Source organism: Dipodomys spectabilis, unplaced genomic scaffold (assembly GCF_019054845.1).
Source record: "Dipodomys spectabilis isolate Male_0828 unplaced genomic scaffold, ASM1905484v1 ptg000145l, whole genome shotgun sequence".
Classification (NCBI taxonomy): domain Eukaryota; kingdom Metazoa; phylum Chordata; class Mammalia; order Rodentia; family Heteromyidae; genus Dipodomys; species Dipodomys spectabilis.
This window is the reverse complement of record NW_024870822.1, coordinates 13449037-13470673: the sequence shown is the minus strand read 5'-3', so window position 1 is coordinate 13470673 and position 21637 is coordinate 13449037. Positions and strand designations below refer to the sequence as shown.

Below are 21637 nucleotides of genomic sequence, written 5' to 3'. Positions count from 1 at the left end.
TGATTGCGTGCATCAATGAGTGTTGGCTATGTGGCAAGAGAAAGTATAGATGCTTCCCACATAGGACAAGGATTGTGATAATTTACATCCTATTACTTGGATGTGAATTTGTTCTAAATTATATAAAATTAAACAAGATGATGTTATACAAAATTTGATGGATTTTTTTCTTAGCCAGAGAAAGGGCAATGTATTTTCCCAAGTAATGGAACACAGTAATCAAAATGAATATTTAAATAAATTATTCAATTTAAAGGCATTTTGACATGTTATGAGATTATGCAATTACAAACACCATTCAAGAGAAGTATGAGCAAGATGAAATCAATCAAGGTGTTATTTCAGGAATATCACTGATAGTCAAGTAGGTTTGTAAATATTTTACTTTTGATGCAGTCCAGACTGGCCTTGAATTCTTGATCCTCCTGCCTCAGCCTCCTAAGTGCTTGGATTATATGCGTGTGTCGCCATATGCAGTTAAATATTTAAAAATTATTATCTTACTTTATAGTTAGAATTCAAATATGCATTATAAACTACATAGCATATGTTACATTTTCATTTGTAAAAATTAATGAAAACCCTCCCTGGCTTTTAAATAAGACAACATTAGAACTAAAACAGGTATGACTTTAAGTTGTTTAACAAATTAAAAACAAAAGCATCGCTTACATAAGTCTTAGTTACTTTGTGAATAATAGAATGCATTAATAATACCCATATCATTGGATTGTTAAGTGGTTGTGGAATTTATGCCATGTGAAATATTTTCATGGTGTTCTCACCAAGTAAATAAATGCTCATTAATTGAAGTTTTTGTTATAAAGGCGTACAAGCAGTAGGTCATAATTAATTCAGTTCTAGAGGGGGATAATTTTGTCTTTTGCAGGACATAACATTTAACAATTGCTAGAGACATTTTAGTTTTCATACCTTGGGGTTCAGAGAAAGCACATTACTGGAAGCTATATAGTCATGAAGTTTAGAGATGCTACTAAGCATCATACAAAACACCACACAGGCATCTCAGAGCAAAGCTTATTCAGTCCAAGGTATCTGTGCAGCAGAGGCTGAGAAATCTTAAGCCAGCAAATGGGTTAAATTCCTTTCTCACAGCTTATAGGACAACAGCATTTCATAAAACCTTGATACAAAAGAGAAAAGGTGGTGAGAGAAAGTTATCTTCATAGAAAACTAAATTCACGTTTTATACCTCCAAAATACTTGCAAGAAGATGCCTATGTTGTAGAGATGTGGATTAAAAATGACACCCTCCCCCGCCTGCCCTCCAACCTTAGCATGCTGGACTATCTTTGACTCAAAAGCAGACATGACAGAAGAAGAACAGGAATGAATGTCCTCATGAGGAGGGACTGTTTACCTTGGTGGAGAGAAGGCAGAGAGAAACTGCATATATTTTCATATTTCTACGATTGATAGAAAATAGCTTTTCTGCTTCAGTCAATTTCCAGTAGCAGGTTAATTAGAAACTAGGTTCTTAACAGCTATGTTTGGGTAACCAACCTTGACTGAAGGATTGGTGTGTGATTTGGTAACACTTGTGGGAAACCCACAGATTAAGTTCATTAACTGGTGCCAAAACATCTCTGCAAGACACTGGTATGAAAATTCCCCAGTTAAGGAATACTTTTCATTCTCAGCATGAAAATTACACAAAATTTTTTCTTAAAATGATGGGACAAATGGCCATAGCCTTTAGCACTCCTGAATTGTTAATGTACATAATATGTAATAATATATTATAATGTATAATTCATACTATATAATTTCTAAAAATATGAAATATAAAATAATATATTTATATAGTATATAACCATATATATATATATGTATATATATATATAAAGTATTAGAGTATGCCTCCAACAGTCAACCAACCTACATAGCCCATGACCCCACTCCACAAAGAAAGCACAAGCAGAATAGAGGGAAAGAGAGGGGTGGAGGGAAACTTGAAACAGGTACACTAAATACAATGACTTACATGTGTTGTGATGGAGGAGAATGATGGAAAAGATGACATTGTTCGAGGTGCACTCTAGTCACAAATGGATATGTTGGTTTGAAATCCATTTGCACAACTACTTAAAGATAATAAATTTAAATACAAACAGAAACACAACAAAAATAAACTGTGAGATCTAAATGTGAAACTACTTGGAATAGTTAAAACAAGATCTAATTCATAAAACTTTTCTCTGTGTGTGTCTTTTATACAGTTTATAAAGGTAAATAATATGCATTTGTTATTTTTTCCCAATATTTCTCCATGGCTGTGTGCCAGGCACTGTGCTAAGTGCTGGGAATTTAATAAAGGTTGATGTTAAAAAGAATCTCTTGCCCATAAGTAACTTACATGGTAGAAAGGAATTTTGACCAAACACATATAAAATGATTCATTAAGTATTTCCAGCTTGTAATTACATCAATTAAGGAAGTATAAGGAAATATAGTCACATTTATTGGATCTTTCTTGTATTTCTTATAATGCAAATGATGTATAATAACTTCTAGATAATCCAATCATGAATTTACAATGGTCAACCAATCAATCTTGAGTGTATTTATTGTTGTAGAAAAAAGCCTTCTTTAAGATTGTTTGCAATGATTGATTGTCCTAACTGCTTAACTTGACATGAAAAATTTGGATCAGTGTCAATAAAATATTGACTCTTTTAAACAATGTTTCTTGTGTTTCTGTCTTTTCTATTTTAGGGTTTTTGGAGCGGCCATACTTCTTACTTCTACCCTAAACATGTTAATCCCATCAGCAGCCAGAGTGCATTATGGATGTGTCATCTTTGTAAGAATATTACAGGGACTGGTTGAGGTATGGAACGAGAAGAGAATATCATTTTAAATTGATGATAATAAGTACAACTTATGTGTGACTTTATATTTTAAATAATTATTGAAACCCTGAAAATGTTAGATGATCAGGTTTTGGAAGATTAAACCCAGAGCCTAGACACTCTTCAAGCTACTAGTCTTTAGGAGCTTTAAACTAAATCCATCTTGGCATTTAATCATGGTATAATTTTTTACTTTAATACTTCATTGAGTATATTCTTTAAGAATATAAACATAGGGGCTGAGAAGGTGGCTCAGTGGTAGAGTGCTTGCCTTGCATGCATGAGACCCTGGGTTCGATTCCTCAGCACCACATAAGCAGAAAAAGTGGAAAGTGGTGTTGTGGCTCAAGTGGTAGAGTGCTAGCCTTGAGCTGAAGAGCTGAGGGACAGCACCCAGAGTTCAGGCCCCACGACCAAGAAAATAATAATAACAATAAATAAATATGAAAATTGGCTCTTATTTGATAAGTCTTCAGAATTCAAATAAAATAACATTTAAAAATTTGAATCTGGCCTTCTTGTTATGCCTTCTCTTTTACAGTGGAGCAGGGATAGATAAATAATATGAACTATTAAGGAACTTAAAAAAATCTGATTAAAAAAAAGGAAAAAATAACAGAATAAAAAAGCTAATCAATTTTAAATGTTTTCAGGAAGGGTGAGCTCCAATGATGTAAGCCTTACCTCCTCCTCCTATACAGACTTAATGCACAAGAAATTCACAAAATGTTAAGAGTTTCAGCAAAATAGATTCATGCAAGGGAGATCCCTCTCCTCCTTCTCCTCCTCCTTCTTCTTTTTGTTCTAATCGGAGGAATTCGAAATGGAAGAAAGACCTAAAAGATGAAGCCATTTGAATATGTCACTAAAAAGACTACGGTATCATATGTGGTGTGGAATGAAAGTTTTTGGGTGGAATTCCGTGGAATCAATGAGTAGCAGCTTTCCCTAACACCTGGTAGCAGTTTCAGAGGAAGAAGTGTCAGAGAAGGCCTGTGCTAAGTTACCAGTGGCTCTGCAACCTAAATGATGATTTTTGTCTTCTCTTATACAGGGGGTCACATACCCGGCCTGTCACGGAATATGGAGTAAATGGGCTCCTCCTCTGGAGAGGAGCAGGCTGGCGACCACCTCCTTTTGTGGTGAGTCTTTGGTGTGGATGTAGTCATTGTGCTGAAGGTTTATGAAATCAGGCTGGAACTAAACGATTGATAAACTCACCTTCGATCTATGCAGATTTGAGGCGGGACACCAATATTTCCGTCACTATTTCCCTTTCTTCCGTTCTTACTGCTGTCCTTCAACCTTCTCTTTCTTCTGTGCTTTGTATTGTTTTCTAGGAACTGATCCATTTCATAAAATTCATGGTTGAATTTTATAATACCATTTTCTTATTTTCTCGAGCATAACCGTGCTGTTTGATCTGACACAAATGTATATAAAACAAAGAATGTAATTTTTAACCCTGTCTATAAACTATAAAGAACTAAAGGCTATAGATTTATGTTTGCAAGTATTCAATTTATTTTGAATTCTGTCTGGTACTAAAATCTGTGTATGAGAATTCTTATTAGATACAAATATGTTAAAATTATTGTGGGAGAAAGTGATAAAATCCAAATCATAGAACTGATGATTTTTCAAAGAATTATTGCTATAATTTTCTACTTATTAAAACTCTTATTTGACAGAAATTTGACCTTACTGATCTTTCAAGAAGCAGAGTTAACAGACTTCAGTTTCAACTTTTAAATTGGGAGTGTTTTCAGCTAATCTGAAACTAACTTAGCTTGCAAATGTTTTAGGACAATTCATTGATTTAAGGATATTTTTTGACTATACAGTACCCATGGTATCCCATTTTGATACTAAACCTATAAGGAAGAAAATAATTTTTTTTTCTGAAATAGACGAGAGTATATAAATTGATTTTTAAATTTTGGTTTTAGAGCGATTATAAACAATCTCATCAATTATGTAATATCCCTTTACAGTAAACCACAGTGAAGGATTAGTATTGTTACTGCCTGTAGATATTAAATTCATAAACAGTTAGACCTAAATCTTAGGTCAAAGGTAGTACCATTTTTTGGCTTATACTTTTAAGAAATTATTTTCAGAATCATATTAGATCAATTTTAAAATAGAGCCAACAAACACTACACAAATCTCAATCTCATGCCTCTGATACAAAGAGAGGAAATACTTGAGTTTCAGAAATAGCCTTCCAGAGTATAGCTTGTGTTGATCCACTCTGTCACCTGCCACGGTAAGTCTGTGCAGGACAGAGACTAACTAGTAATGCTCTTGTTGTTTTAAAATCTGTTTTGACTAGGGTAGATGGGTGTTATCTTTTTTGTGGTCCTGTGTTTCTGTATGAGTGTGCAGACATGACCTGAGAGGGGGTAAATGTGAATGTGAGTGCATATATGAATGCATTTGAGTGTGCAAATATGTGACCCAATCCAAATGTATGAGATGAAGTCAAGAATTTCTACCAATTTCACCTACTTTTCTTCTTTTCTCCCATCCTCCCTTCTCCTTTAGGGTCCTATGCTGGAGCTGTGATTGCGATGCCTTTAGCTGGTATTCTTGTGCAGTACACTGGCTGGTCTTCAGTATTCTATGTTTATGGTATGTTACATTTCTATAGGATGGAATTAAACGGAATGTGTGTAAGAAAGTCATTATTTCTCTTACACTCAGAGATAGAGCGTTGACTGCATTTCTGTGTGTGCAACTTACTTTCTTGTTTCAAGAATATGTTCCTATAGACTCAGAAGAAGCAAAGTAGATGTTCTATGTCCATTGTTTTTCCTGATTTGTAATTTTGTGTTTTAAAAGTCAATGATAGCCTGGCACTCATGGCTGTAATGCTAGCTGTAATGCTAGCTATTAAGGAAACTGAAGATCATAGTTCAAAGTCAGACAGAGCAGGAAAGTCCATGAGATTCATCTCCAATTAACCACCAAAAAGCCAGAAGTGGAGCTTTGGCTCAAGTGGTAGAATGCTAGCCTTGAGAAAAAGAAAATGTTAAGGGACAGTATGCAGGCCCTGGGTTCAAACCCCAGGATTGGCATACACAAGAAAAGTCAATCACATTGCTTATAGAGACCAATGTATAAAATGTATTTTATATATCTGACTACAAGGGAAAGCTTGTTCCTTATTAAACTTGTGGAGGAAAAGGCTGGACAGAAACTCGCTTATCATTTTGCTGCATTTTTGGATCATTTTCTGGATTCTGTTTCTCTCAGCCCAAATAAGGGTAAAAAACTGGAGAACAGTAGCAGTAATTCACAAAACTAAATCCATTCCTTAGCAAATATAAGCAATTGCCTGGTTCCAAAGCACATCTTGTTCCTCATTTCCCCAGAATTAAAGCAAGAATGCTCTGTGTTTAAAATAAAGAGTTAAACCATGCATCTAAACAGGAAATGAGAGACTGAAAGTTTACTGCTTCCAAGTACCCTGAAGTCTCTTTCATTAAAGTCTCTCTCATTAAGATGCCCTGTTGGATAATTAGGAAAGGACATATATTAGAGAGCTGGATTCCAACAGATATTTTCATTGATTATTGTCATTTTTAAGTATGAGCATGAGTATCTGAAAGATGAATGAAGCCATGCTGCAGAGCACAATCTGGCTACCTCCAAATCTGTCCTGATTCTTTCTCATTTTGAAGTGTTCTCATCACAGCAAGCGACTCTTCTTACTGAGTGACGACAAATGTTGCTTTAGAGTGGGCTCTCTTTGTAATAGATAGGTTTTAGACCCATAAATGTTCTAGATTGTAAGCCACCTATGTATCTGTATACAACTTTTCTAGGCAAGTTTTCAGAGGAGTCCAAATTCAACAAAGCTTGGAAGCATTTGCCTAAAGGGCATATGGTAATTATTTGGCTGTGAGTGAAATACTCTGACTTGTGCTTTAGCTCATTACATAATTGAAAATATTATGAAACTTTGAAGTAATAAATACCCATCAAACAATAATTTCTTTATGGTAAAAATAGTAATTTACACATGTCTCTATTTCAAGTCATCTTATTTAATATTTATAGTTGAACGAAAAATTCAAAGCCAAAACATTAGACATTGTGAAAATACCATACAGTAAATCATGCTTATTTATTATCTGTAATTCTCTGGATTATATTCTCTGCTCTGTAATTGGACTATGCATTCAATTCTTGCTTAAAAAATTAACAGACAAAACTTATACAGTAGAGTAAGCTGAAAAATCTAATAATGCATAAAAACAAGAGGACATATGACACTTTACTTGAATTGCTACAGAAGGACAATGATTATTGAATTAAATAAATTATCTTGTACTGGGTGCTTAATTTGAACCACCCACCATGCTGGATGACTTACACATTATTATCTCTTTTAACTTTCCACAAGCTCATAAAACCGAGTCTCTTTTCCATTTGACAGTGAGGGTTCATATCAATTCTGCTACTGATTGGATCATATACCTAATGAGCCAAGATTTGAATTTGGCGATTCTTAGTCTATACTACATTATACATTATATTTTCACATGATGTCTACCTCAAATTATGTATGCTTCTGTGTTCAGTATTCAATATATCAGCAGGTATGTATAGTATTAAGGAACATGTCTTTGAGATTGAATAAGCAAAGACAAAGTATTATAGTGATGTGGGCTTTTAAATTGTTACCTAGAGGAAAATGAGAATAATGTGAAAGAAAACCAAAACCACAAGATGCTGGGAAAACAGAATAAATCACTTGAAATTTTCTCTATTATTAGTGCTTACAGATTTATATTGCAAAATAAGAAAATGTTTTAATAGTGAGAACTCTAAATAAAAAAAGGTGATCAAAAGGATGTGCAAACCATTTATGGCCTTGGATTTTATAACCTTAATTTTCCCAAATAATAACCATTAGTCAATAGTATTCCAGAAAACAAAATGGAATATGTAGGCACCTACAGTGTAAGATTTTACTATGTAAATTAGTAGCTTCTCTTCATCTACTATATCCACTTAGGATAAAATATTGTTCTGGATTTTGTTTAAGAACCTGTTTTGCTACGTCTGTAAGAGCTATCAGGAAATAGCAGTGAGCTACTTTTCCTCTCCAGAAATGCAGATTGTTTCATATATTCAAAGGAGGTAAATAAAAAAAGCATTCAACTGCATAAAATTATTTGAGGGCAAGAATTTCATCTCAATCATTGTATTTCCAGAGTACCTGGAATAGGAATTTCTCAGGGACTGTTTATTGGACATATAAATACCTTCCAAATGACAGCATTCACTATCGACTTTTTGAAAGATTTTTGAGTATCAGTGTTGTCTAATAGAAATGAAGAGGCACAGCTACAAGCCTAGCTTTTGGGACACTTCAAGTCTGGTGACAAGAGGCAAGAAGAAATGGCTATAGTCATTTGGACAAACACAAATAAGAGTTCTCCTCGTATAGAATTTGTTGGTTTTGAGATTATGGTAGTATTTTAACATGTAACTGCTTAAGTATTCGTGTGTCTTTTTTGACTTGCTTCTTTTAAATTACTTCTCTCAGGAAGTTTTGGAATGGTCTGGTATATGTTTTGGCTTCTGGTGTCTTATGAGAGCCCTGCAAAGCACCCCACTATTACAGATGAAGAACGAAGATACATAGAAGAAAGTATTGGAGAGAGTGCAAATCTTTTAGGTGCAATGGAGGTAAGAACATTATTATGGTGTTTATTCCCATTCTTATTACCCATCTCCACATACTTGATGAAAATTTTGTAAGTCCTTATGCAACCAAAGTAATCTGGTATCCATTATATCTTTATTTTATATCCACTCATCTTTCTTTACTCACTTAAGCATGACTGCAACAGCCTCTATCCGTAATTTCTTGTCATCTTTTATTAGGGTCTGGGCACTAGCCCAGCTTTTTGTGCTCAAGGCTGGTGCTCTACCACTTTGAGCCACAGAGTCATTTCCTGTTTTCTGGTGGTTAATTGGAGATAAGAGTCTCACTGACTTTCCTTCCCAGGCTGGCTTTGACCACAATCCTCAAGTCTCAGCCTTCTGAGTTGCTAGGATCACAAGTGTGAGCCACCAGTGCCCAGCTTCTTTAAGAGTTTTAACATGGAAATAAAACTGAAATATAACTATCTGTAAAGCAAAATGAGCTTTAAAATTAGGTCAATATAAACATGATTTAAACAATATCAATCAATATTTAATTTTGAATTTTGGAAAATTTGATATCAGTTATGGAAAAGAACTATTTTATTTAAATATTCTAAATGTAGATTTTATACATGTGCATTTATATTGTACATGTTTTATGAATACTGAAACATCCAGTAAGAGAATTTATATGGAACATATTCTTACATATTTATCTTTTAATCAAATAATATCTTTAAAGATTCTTATTATGAATGTCAAATATTAAAATATAATTTTCTGAGGCTCCTTGTAATTATTTGATTTCTTTGGATTTGCTTGCACTGAAAATGCAGTTTCAACAATGCAAATTTTTCATTTCATGTACCATTAGTACATAGAAGTTAATAGACAGCCATCAGATACTTCAAAAAAAGAGGGAAAAACTAGTTTGCATAAACAGCATGAGAAACAAATTGAGCACCTCAGATCAATAACCTCTTAATCAATAACCAACAATTTTCTTACATTGAAACTCTTTTTCTTCCTCTCCTCTTTTAAATACTGCTCTCTCTATTCTAAGCATGCTTTCTTTGTGATACGTGTCTTTAAGTAATTTGCATTTCATCCTAGATAAAAAGATGGTCACTTATTGTTGCTGAGTATATCTGGGTCATTAGTTAATATGAGAAATTTCCTATGAAATATTATCCAGAAGTGAATTTTCATGGTTAAAAAATCCCTACATTTTAGTTCAAGAACTTGATAGGTTAGCATTATCACACCCTTCTACAGAAGGAAGACCATTTGGAGTTTGTTAATTGACCCATTGTAACAATGAGATGTACAAGATACTATGTTGAAAAACGAACTTTACAATTTAGGCGGGGGTGGGGGGGAGTGTAGTTGTGGAGGTGGGAGGGAAGGGATAGTAGGGGAAAAACAAAGGAAGGGCCAACAATGCTTGATAAGAAATGTACTCATTACCTTGCTCATGTAACTGTAACCCCTCTGTACAGTATTTTCACAATTAAAAAAAAAGTACTGATGATTCAGGACTGGGATGGGTGCATTAGCGCCCCCTACCTGCAGTGGCTGTGAGCAGAAGTTAAATACAGGTTAGTCTTTGGGTGGTTTCTTGAATTTAACTACAATTTCTAGCTAAAAGTTAGTCTCCATTAAAAACAACAACAACAAAACCGTGTTCTTACCTACTGTTCCAAATAAAGTTTACTGGTTCAGTTATAAATGTAGTGTTATGCAGTTATTTCAAGCCTATTATTCCAATGTCCAGAATGGATATTTAGACATGTCAAACGTAGGTATCACTGTGTGCTTCTCAAATACTACAAAGTAATAAAACCAACATAAAGATGCGATTTTATTTTAATAATTAAATTCATAAAAAGTTTAATATTTTAAATGCTGAAGTGTTAACTGTAATTGATTATACACCATCTCAGAAAATGTAATTAAGGCTAACATTTATTTTCATAAGTAATGCTCAAACTTAAAAAAAACATCCTTTTTACACTTTACAGTCTATTGCCATGGATTTTAGGCATGGAGAACAAGCATGGCATAGTGGAAAAATAAATAAAAGAATTAAAGATAATTGGGGGAAAAAATCCTAGGAATTTAATCTGTGAAATACAAGCTCCCAAATAAACCCCCAAAGAAAAACAAGTAGGCTGATAAAACTATAACTTGCAATTTTACATTTCCTATAACTTATTGCTTTATACAGCTACTTACTTAGGCCAATCATACACAGGTTCGTAATTTTAATGTCTCAAATATCCTAAACAACTGGTTGCCATGTGCTAGGGCTTGCTGGGTGGCACACCTAGCTGCATGCCATGTTACTTTTGCAAGATCTGCACACCAGGGTCGCCAAAGGTTGATGTCATTAACTATTCAGAGATCATAAGCATATGTAATGGCATAAATGACTTAGGAGGCATTTTCGAAGACCACATTCTTAATTCTTCTGATCTCTTCCTCTGAAATATATTTACTATATTTAAATGAAAATATTTACACTCATGCCACACTGCTGATTTGGCAGTGATAATTTAGCTGAAACATGAAAAAGTCTTAGAAACCAGAATTTATGCTTTGGAAATTGAGACTCCATAAACATGAACTTCTGCATAATTCTTAAAGCTAGAACAATTTAATTGGAATAAAGGGTTGATCTTTTATTTTTTGCTTTTTCAATACTTATTCAGATAGCTAAGGTTAACTGAGTGGTTGTAAGAATCAGTTCGGTCTCCCCCTACTAATGCACCATAATATATATCCCATTTGTATCAAAAACATTTTAAAGAATAGTAAGAATACTCTCTTTTGGGGATTTCAGAAATTCAAGACTCCATGGAGGAAATTTTTTACGTCTATGCCAGTCTACGCAATCATTGTTGCCAACTTCTGCAGGAGCTGGACTTTCTATCTGCTGCTCATTAGTCAGCCAGCATACTTTGAGGAAGTGTTTGGATTTGAAATCAGCAAGGTATGTAACAATTGGCCTAGTTTAAATAGTTGATTTTTGTACATACGTAGGTATTAGGTTTGTTTGCAAAGAGTTTCTATTCTAACCTTCATTTATTTACTCAACAGTTATCTGCTGGGAAACAGGCTAGGCTGTCTGCCTGTCCTAATTCTATTCTACTACTTGTATGAATTTGCTTTCTAGTGCTGGGAATCCAGCAAAACAAATCTAGAATTTCCCTTTCTGGAATTTTTGTCTTAATTGTGAGAAGCCATACAGCACTTCCCTGTAAATGAATGTCATTTCTTTTAAGTCTCAGAGTAGAGCAAACATTGCAATAAAAAAAGATATACTATTTGAATGAAATTGTACATAGAATAATGTACTAAGAATTACCAATAATTGGCAATTGCCAATCTAACTCTTCTTCAGTGTTCTCAGATACCTGTTCCATTAATAGATGTCAGTTTTTTATATTCTTTGTACTCAATTTTTATTTTAGCAAGCATTTGTTGAATATAATATATGAATCTTTCTGCTGGTTCAGAAAGAAAATCATGATTTTATTTCTAAATGTTCATAGCTTACTGACAGAGACAAAACATGCAATTACCCATTACAGCACAATGTGTTGAGTGCCCCAGACACTTAGTTAAGAAATAAAATTATCTTGAGATTTTCTGTGAGGATAAATGAACTTCGAAATGTGACTTTATATCAGGGTTTGAAAGTCTGCTTGTTTTCACAGACCATCCTGTTTGATTGGCTAGGTGGGAAACTATCATTTCTATTCTGTTAATGGTGAAACAGAACTATTGAAATTATGTAAATATACCTAAAATCACATTTGTAAATGACAGAACTGAGGCCATGATCATCTGATTGTGGTGTTAATTCTCTTTACTATGCCATTCAAATTCAGGTAAATCACAGACTCATTCACTCATTTATGAAGGTTTACTAAATGCCAGCTCCTTGCCAATCCCTTTGTTGAGCCCTGAATGCACTTGTCTGCACTGCCAATGGTCTTGCCATTTCTCTTCATGTCCTTACATAAGTCCAGCTGGGCTCTTGCTATTCATATTATATCCCTGCTTAAAAGACTATCTGAAGCCTGGAACTGAAGGAAACTTGAGTTTAGGAGTAGCTATTCTAAGAGCTCTTTTGTTATCCCCGTTTCTAAGGAAACTGTGGTACCTATCCCTGAGAAGAATGGCTGCTTTAGACGGGGTTCTTCTCTCTGAAGCAGATCAAACATCCAGGGTAGCCTTTGGAGCTCTGAGAGGTGTTACACTTCTCCACAAAGGATGCTGGAGGTGTGAGTCCATTTTCATAATCTAGGACAAATATGACACTGAGAATCTATTAATAAAGCCACGTCTCATGGTGAGGAAGAGAAGGAGCTGGCTGATGTTCTTAGAACTGTGTGATCATTCTGACCCTGTATCTCCAATTATTTGGAAGTGCTTTAAGAAATCAATAATATTTAAAAGAAAAAAACCCCAAACATATGGTACACATGAGTTATTTGATTCACATATTGTATTTTTAAAGTAAAAGTGTGGATACATTCTATACAAACAGTTTTGTGTAAAGATTTTTATTTTCAAAATTTATTTATTTAGTTTATGCTGGTCTTAGGGCTTGACCTCAGGGACTGGACACTGTACCTAAGCTTCTTTTGCTCAAAGCTAGTGTTCTATCACTTGAGCCACAGCTCCATTTCTGTCGTCTGTGTGTGTGTGTTGTGTGTGTGTATGTGTGCGCGCGTGTGAGAGAGATTAATGAGAGATAAGAGTCTTATATATTTTTCTACCCAGGCTGGCTTGGAACTGCAATCCTCATAACTCAGCCTCCTGAGTAACTAGGATTAAAGGCCTGAGTCACCAGTGCCCAGCAAGATTTTGATAAGACTCACCAAAAAATAATTGGATTTATGTGAAATATGTATGGAGGATTAAACCTCTGGGTTTTGCATCTAAATTGATGTGGCTTTGAATTTAAGCTTCAAGTGAAGTATTGGTATATACATACAAATATAAAAATGTGTTTATACAACCATTGATACATGAGTTAGTTACCCTATGAAGTTTATATAATATTTCATCATGAATATGTATTATACATAATATGTAAATGAATTGTGTATATAGTAATAGTACTAATATATAATATATATTATGTATACTATATATTATATGTAATATGTAATATATACTATATATAGTATACACACTGTATAGTATATATGGCACATACTATACATACTGTATAACATATACTATGGATAGTATATATACTATGTAGGACATAATGTATATAGTATATACATTATATATAATATACAATATATTAACATTGTTATATATTAATGCATACCCATCTATGTGTATATATGTATATTAAATTGGTCTGTATTATATGCACTTGGGAATGGCTTTTTGAGGAAGGCCATGCAAAGATCAATGAGCACTCTTAAAGGTTTGAATACAGAGAACATCACAATATCTAGAGAAATAATTTGTTTCTTTGAGCATCATATATAGGTGGGAGGGATCACAGATTGGGTGGCTGGCTGCTCCTTGCTTCTGAGTAGATTCCTAATTTGTGAAAACATATCAACTGCAGAGAGATATAATCCTAACTTTGGCCCTGAGAAACATAACAGAGGGACCAATGTCTAAGGATCTGTAATTTCTATGCAAACTAAATTATAGATTCAGAAAATTAACATATTAGTGCAAAACCTTAAAATAATGAACAAACTGTTGTGTGATTATTATCAGTAGTGCACTCTAATCTTGTGGCAAGTGATTGCTTATGATAAATCCCCAAATTTGAGATAACATTTAAAATAATTGTCAGGAAGTTTGCAATCTTTTCTGAGCTTGCTGAGATTATATAGACTATATCCACCTGTTTCCTAAGAAACTATGATATGGTGTACATTTAAATTCTAACTAGTGGTGTTAAATATTTCACCTTCTCCAACCCTTGCATTTTTGTAGTGTTTTTCAAACAATATTCTCAGAAAGAAATAATAAAAATAAATGATTATCATAGCTTAGATTTTGTTTATTCAAAGTAACCAAAATATTCATTGGAATAAATAGTAAATGGAGGATATCCAAGTGAAGAATTTTTCACTAGTAAGTGAAGATGGCAAGAGCTTAGTGACTATGTTTGTAATTCTAGCTACTGGGATTGATCGGGGATATTGGAAGAAGGGGATGTAGAATTAACTCATATATATGATTACAGCCCAAGACTGGCTCATGGCAAAAGGGGGCCCTATATAAAAATAACCAAATCAAAATGGATAGGGAGGAGGAATGTACTAGTGGTAGAGTACCTGTCTGGCAGTTCTGCAGTCTGAATTCAAAGCCCAATGCTGCCTTCAAAGGTGTTTTTGGCAGATGTTTCAAAACTGAGACAAAATGTAAGACAATTAACGTAGGTTTAGGAAATACATCCTCTCTCAAGATTTTTGGCTGCCATTATGAATATAAAAAACATGATTTGGGGCTGGGAAGGTGGCTTAGGGATAGAGTGCTTGCCTAGCATGCATGAAGTCCTGAATTTGATTCCTCAGTGCCATATAAACAGACAAAGCTGGAAGTTCAAGCCCCAAGACTGGCAAAAAAATCATGGTTTGTTATTCTATACAAATCCTTGCATACTGTGTTTAAGGTATTTGTGGGTGTAGGTGATGGTAGTGAGGCTTGGACTCAGGGGCCTGCACTCTTGTTTGGCTTTTTTCATTCAAAGCTCTACCAATTGAGTCACACCTCCACTTGTGGCTTCTTACTAATTAATTGGAGATAAAAGTCTTGAACCCATGTGCCCAGGCTGACTTTTAACTGAGATCCAGCTGTCAATTTCCTGAGTAGGATAATAGGCATGAGCCACCAATGTACAGCACAGATATTAAAAAATATATTTTACACACTATTAGAAATATATCTACTAACACAAAGAGCAAAGAACTACTGTGTTTTTTCAAGATGATATCCCCAAAGCAATATTTGCCTAATATTTTTATTTGATGGTTTTTTGTTATCGAAAGTTATTTTTATTGTATATAAAACTACTCTTGTACATACAGAAGTTGATTTTATATTTGATGTCTTTTTTCTTACTATCCAGAATGCATCTTTAATAACATTTAAAACACAGATATTTTAAAACATAACATTTGTTACACATTCCTGCTCCCAAAGGAATATATATTGAATATCACAATGTGGAAAATTAAATAAAAAGCCATCTCTTATACAGAAACAATCATAATGAATTCACAGTTGAGGTTCATATCCTTTTGAGTATGCACATATGCATACTATTTGATGTCTTTTTTAACTCACATTTGTTAAACCCTTAATAAGTACCCTGTTTTAAGCTAAACCAAACACCTTTACATATATTGTATTGTTTTATTATTTTCCTTTCTCAGATGGCATTTATACTAAGCATATGAATTAAGTGCTCAGTCTTTACACTCAGATAGAATTGGCTTAAAACCTGTCCCTAGCAAAAGCTAACCCCTACTAAGTCTCATTTTCATTTAATAATGAAACTTAAAATTTCCATTCTGTATGGAAGAGATAGCTAAAAAGTCTGAGCATATACTTAAAGTCATTCAGTATTTCAATTAGTCATTAACAATCTAAATCATGACTATTACACTGCAATCTACATCACTGTCAAATCAAAAGTAATCTTTGCCTCATAATACCATCAGTCTAATTGGACAGCTGTTAAACATAAATAATAAACATCCAATATGTACCCATATACTTTTTTTTCTGAACCTGAATTTTTTTTTTCTGAATTCTGGGTCTTGGTGCTGTCCCTGAGCTCCTTTTGCTCAAGGCTAGAGCTTACCACTTGAACCATAATACCACTTCCAGCTTTTTCTGTGATTTATTGGAGATGAAAATCTCACAGACATTCCTGCCTGGGCTGGCTTTGAACTACGATCCTCAGATCTTCAGCCTCTTGAGTAGGACTACAGGCCTGAACCAGCAGTGCCTGGTTCCATATACTTGAAGATCTATAAAAGTTCTTTGTCTATTTGCATTCAATATATGTGGTAATATCCAAATTACATAAATTTTATTTGTACTTTGTATCCTCAGAATACCTAGAGAACAGAGTCTTGTCCATAATTAATGTTTAAAATATGTTTTGATGCTTTGGGGTTAGGCTTTAGATTAGGATAATTATTATGAGCTTAGTTGGGAAACTACATTATAACAATATGACCACATATTGATTCTGACAGAAAATATCCCAAATTAAAGAACTGATTTGAATAACATGAACTTTTATTTTATTGAAATAAATTCATGTTATAAAAGTTGTGTGTATACACACATATTCATATGCACACATATACATACATATACATATATGTACATTTACACAATACATATTCAATTTAGACCTTATGATTAAAAATGAACAAAGGTATATAAATTCATTTGTCCCTTTTATGTATTTTCCTTCCCCTCCTCTTCCCTCACATTGAAGATAAACTTGAGCAAGCACAGTCAAGAGCATAAAATGGACAAACAAGGGTGAATCACAAGGTTCAGGACAGTTGATTCATGAATTCAAAACTTACTGAGTCATAGCAACAAAAAATTAGGTTTCATTGTTTATTCTGTGGAAGTCAGGGTTCATTCTAGGAATAAGTAGTTATTTGGATTCACCACGTTGCCTTTTTACTCATAAACCCTTGATGATGGATTGAGGACACCAGAGCCAGCAAGCTGCTCTCGTTATTTATGGTCATGTATATTTCCCACCTTCTTCTTCTTCTTCATCAGGTTGGCATGCTTTCTGCTGTGCCACACTTAGTCATGACAATCATTGTGCCCATTGGAGGACAAATTGCAGATTTTCTCAGAAGCAAACAAATCCTTTCAACTACTACAGTGAGAAAGATCATGAATTGTGGTGGTAAGTGGATACATGGTAGCAAAGACAAATAGCTCATTAACTTCTCATTTACCCAAGTGAATAATGCTTCTAAATGCATCAATGCAGCTAAATTTGTGCTTTCATTGCTCATGTCCAACCATTTTCCCACCTTCAATTTTTCATAACTCTTTCATCATTGAATGATAATGTTATTCTATATTTTAACTAATTTAACCTTTACAACCATTGAGTTTTAGGTTGTCTGAGGGTTTAAAAAATTAAACACATGAAGACCTCAGTAACCTCTGGCATTGAATATTACTTTTACTATTATTATTTTGATATAGGCTTTCTGAACCAAAATATTTAAATCAATAAGTATAGGCATTTATAGCAGTTTGGGCTCATGGACTAATTTCATACAAATTCTTAAAGTGTTTCCATGTGTTTATTTCCAAAGGGTTTGGAATGGAAGCCACATTGCTTCTTGTTGTTGGCTATTCTCATACCAGAGGTGTAGCAATCTCATTTTTGGTACTTGCAGTGGGATTTAGTGGATTTGCCATATCTGGTAAGCTATATATTTTATACATTTGACATTATGATCTTGCTAATATGTCTATGTGTATATGTAATATGATCAATATGTATATATGTATTCTTATAGACAATCAAAACATTTAGATTTGTTACTACTCATTCCCCCCTCCATTTACTGTTTTTCTCTCTGTTTCTGTTATTGTTTGTTGCTTGTGAAGAGAGCCTTTTCACTCTGTGAGGTGAACATCTCATGTTAAGTAATGGATGACAAAATATGCCTCTTTCCAGTCTCCTTATGTCTTCTAGCCAAATGATGCAGTTGTCGAACTCATGCTATGTACTCGGTATATTTTAAGGAGTTATGTGGTGATGCTTTTATCTCATAAACTTTTATGATTCCTTTAGTCAAAGATTGTATGTGTATTTCAGGCTTTAATGTGAACCACTTGGATATTGCTCCAAGATATGCTAGTATCTTAATGGGCATTTCGAATGGCGTTGGCACATTGTCAGGGATGGTTTGTCCTATCATTGTTGGCGCGATGACCAAAAACAAGGTAAGATAGAACAAGATAGGTGTTCAGTCATAGAAGATTCTCTGCCATGGCTGGGAAAGAGTTATTGTGTTCTCCCTGGAATGTTCCTTCTAAGTAAGAAAGATAAATGTGGCCTAGAAGACGTTATTTCCCTAGGATCTGAGATATTCCTGTTTCCCTAATCTATGAGCAGGGTGTTTCTCAACACTTACTTATTTTTCAGATTTAGGCCTTAAATATAACAACTATTTATGCTATTTGTGTGACAAAGAAAAGAACTTTTCCCCTTGGTTGTTAAAACAGGCAGAACATTTTCACAGCTTTATTTGCAAACCCTCATTTTTACTAATTTTCAGTTGTTCAGGGGAGAATATTTTGTCATATTTGTCCTTTCATGTATATAGAGAGGGTCAAAATTATGATTAAACAGAAGGCAATAAAGGAAAGAAGTGGGATTAAAAGATAATCTAATGGAAAATCAGGCATAGTGACTTATACTTTAATTCTAGCATTCTGGAGATGAGAGAAGAGGATGTTGAGTTCCAGAGCAGCATAAGCTACATAGGAGGAATTTGCAATTTTTATTAATGAAAAGATAAATCACTGGAAATGGAAAGGAATTATTGGTATCTACATACCCAGCAAGACATAGATATGCATAACATTTTATTACTAGCATAGTATATTAAATAATAGCAAATAGTTTTATAGAAAGGTTCTGTAAGAATGCTGGCTTTATATAATCAGGCTTTGACTATTCCCAAAGATAACATTTCATGAAAAGAAGTGCTGTCATGGGGTGGGTATTATCACAATTCATTTTCTGTCCCTACAGTCCCGTGAAGAATGGCAGTATGTCTTCTTGATCGCTGCCCTAGTCCACTATGGTGGAGTGATCTTTTATGCAATATTTGCCTCAGGAGAGAAACAACCATGGGCAGACCCTGAGGAAACAAGTGAAGAAAAGTGTGGTTTTATCCATGAAGATGAACTTGATGAAGAAACAGGGGATATTACTCAAAATTATATAAATTATGGTACCGCCAAATCTTATGGAGCTACAACACAGGCCAATGGAGGTTGGCCCAATGGTTGGGAAAAGAAGGAAGAATTTGTACAAGAGGAGGTACAAGATGCATATACCTATAAAGACCGAGATGATTATTCATAACAAAACTACTACTGGGTGTCCTTTTAGTGTTTGTGATTAAATTAATTGTGATTGCACACAAATATAACCAAGAGTGGTGTAAACAATGTACACATATCAACCAGGCAAGTCTTGCTGTAAAAATGAAATCCAAACAAACCCATGAAATTACCATCAAGTGCAATCTGTAGAAGTTGTGAAGTTCATCCTTTCCTTTCAGGCCATCATTCTTCCGTTTGTGATTTACAGGATCAGTGTAGAAACGAATAGTTCTTCATTGGATTCATATGAACTGAAACTCATTACCATTTAAGAAAGCACAACTACAGCAGTTGGCACATCTCATCCTACAGAAGTTAGGAAGCCAAAGCTACTTGATCATGCAAAATGCACTTATATATTTGTTACACTGTATTGCAAGATATCATGCAGAAGTCCTGTTTAAAAAAATAATGCAAATTTCAAATTGGCTGCATCAGCTGTTGGCAATATTTAGTAAGCTGGAGAATTAAGATGTATTTCCATTGAAGAAGCATATGGTACACTCACAGCCAGCAAATTGTATTGACTAGGCAATTCTTAGGATTAATTAAATAGTTTGGGATATTTTGTGTGCCTCAGAAAAGAATATCTTGCAGTGTTTATATAAAATGCCAGGGCACAAACACTTATTTTTGTGAAAGAAAATTTGTAAAGAGAGGGGTATGCTTCATGTTCTTCCATTCATTACCTGACAGTATGAAACACTTTGCATTTCAATGAAGATCAACTTTACATGTAGCATATTACAGAAATTTTTTGCAAAAATGAATTATAAAAATCAATAGACTTCAATGTATTTTTATTACAACTTTGTACTGGTTGTAACTTGCATTAGAAAAAATATATAAATATACACCATAAAGATTCTAAGAAAGAATTTACTATGAAAATATAGCCCTTAAAATGCAATATTAACACCAAAAGAAATAGACGATGATTTAGAGTCCTTCTTTAACAATTAAATATTATATGAAAGTTGTGCCACAGAACTCTATGTAATACGAGAAAATAAACAATAGAGATATTATAAGTAGAAAATTTTATTATTTAAAGTTCCATTAAAGAGATATTTGTCTTAGATAGGACAATAAATTATATTAAAATTATATCTATGTCTATATCTATATCTGTATATCTTATACATATCCATAAACACACAAAACATAAACAATTTTCACACAATACCAAATACAGCATACACCTAATGTTGGGTTAGGGGACTGCAATTTCTACTTTCCTAGAGTCACAATTTTAGATGAGGAAGAGGCATTTTGCTTGTCATTTCTTAATATAACTCAACAGGAATTGCAACATTTGTGTACCAAGCAATAAGTGCAATGCATAAAGTTTCCTCTCTGTATAGTAACTTCATTTTGCTAATAGTAGCTGTTTGGGTGGTTGGAATGACTATTTTCTTTGAAAAAAAAAAAAAGCTAACATCAGATTTCTTTATAATATTCTAAAAAATACTAATGCATTTCCCAAGTCAACACAAAATATTATAGGTGTATTTAATTGTCTGTTCTGGATATTTGGTCTGTTTCTTGTATTGTGCTAGTAGTGACTGGAGGCCCTGCTACTGCAAATATGAAACATAAAGTTTGTTTTTTTAAAAAAATACAAATTCTTCTCAACTTCAAGAAAATAAAAAATACTTTATGCTTTGTGTCTCAAAGTGATATCATGTGACCATAAGTTTGTTGTGTTGAATAAAAATATGTGGACTGTCAATTTGTGGCATCAAAAAGTGTTAATAAAATGCTCTATTTATCCTTTTGTTAAAAAAACACACATTAACTTGGGCTTAATTTGTTTTTGTTTAGTTTGTAGCTTTAGTGTGAATTTTCCTGTGGATGTGCCAATGAAGTTAAATTTAAGCTCAAGAGTAACAGCCGCTTTAGCCTCTCGGGATTTAATGGAAGAACATGATATTTTC

At 33.8% G+C, this 21637-nt stretch overlaps 1 protein-coding gene across 1 annotated transcript in view; it reads left to right on the top strand.

Moving 5' to 3' along the window:
- Positions 1–19798, top strand: part of Slc17a6 (solute carrier family 17 member 6) — a 40869-nt gene extending 21071 nt beyond the window's left edge. Inside the window, exons 4-12 of the mRNA XM_042691624.1 lie at positions 2737–2851; positions 3928–4015; positions 5421–5507; positions 8434–8576; positions 11380–11529; positions 17340–17472; positions 17894–18004; positions 18403–18530; positions 19345–19798. Of these exons, the coding sequence (XP_042547558.1) occupies positions 2737–2851; positions 3928–4015; positions 5421–5507; positions 8434–8576; positions 11380–11529; positions 17340–17472; positions 17894–18004; positions 18403–18530; positions 19345–19680 (1291 nt within the window). The 3' untranslated portion in view covers positions 19681–19798. The remainder of the gene's footprint in view (positions 1–2736; positions 2852–3927; positions 4016–5420; positions 5508–8433; positions 8577–11379; positions 11530–17339; positions 17473–17893; positions 18005–18402; positions 18531–19344) is intronic.
- The last annotated feature ends 1839 nt before the right edge of the window (positions 19799–21637 follow it).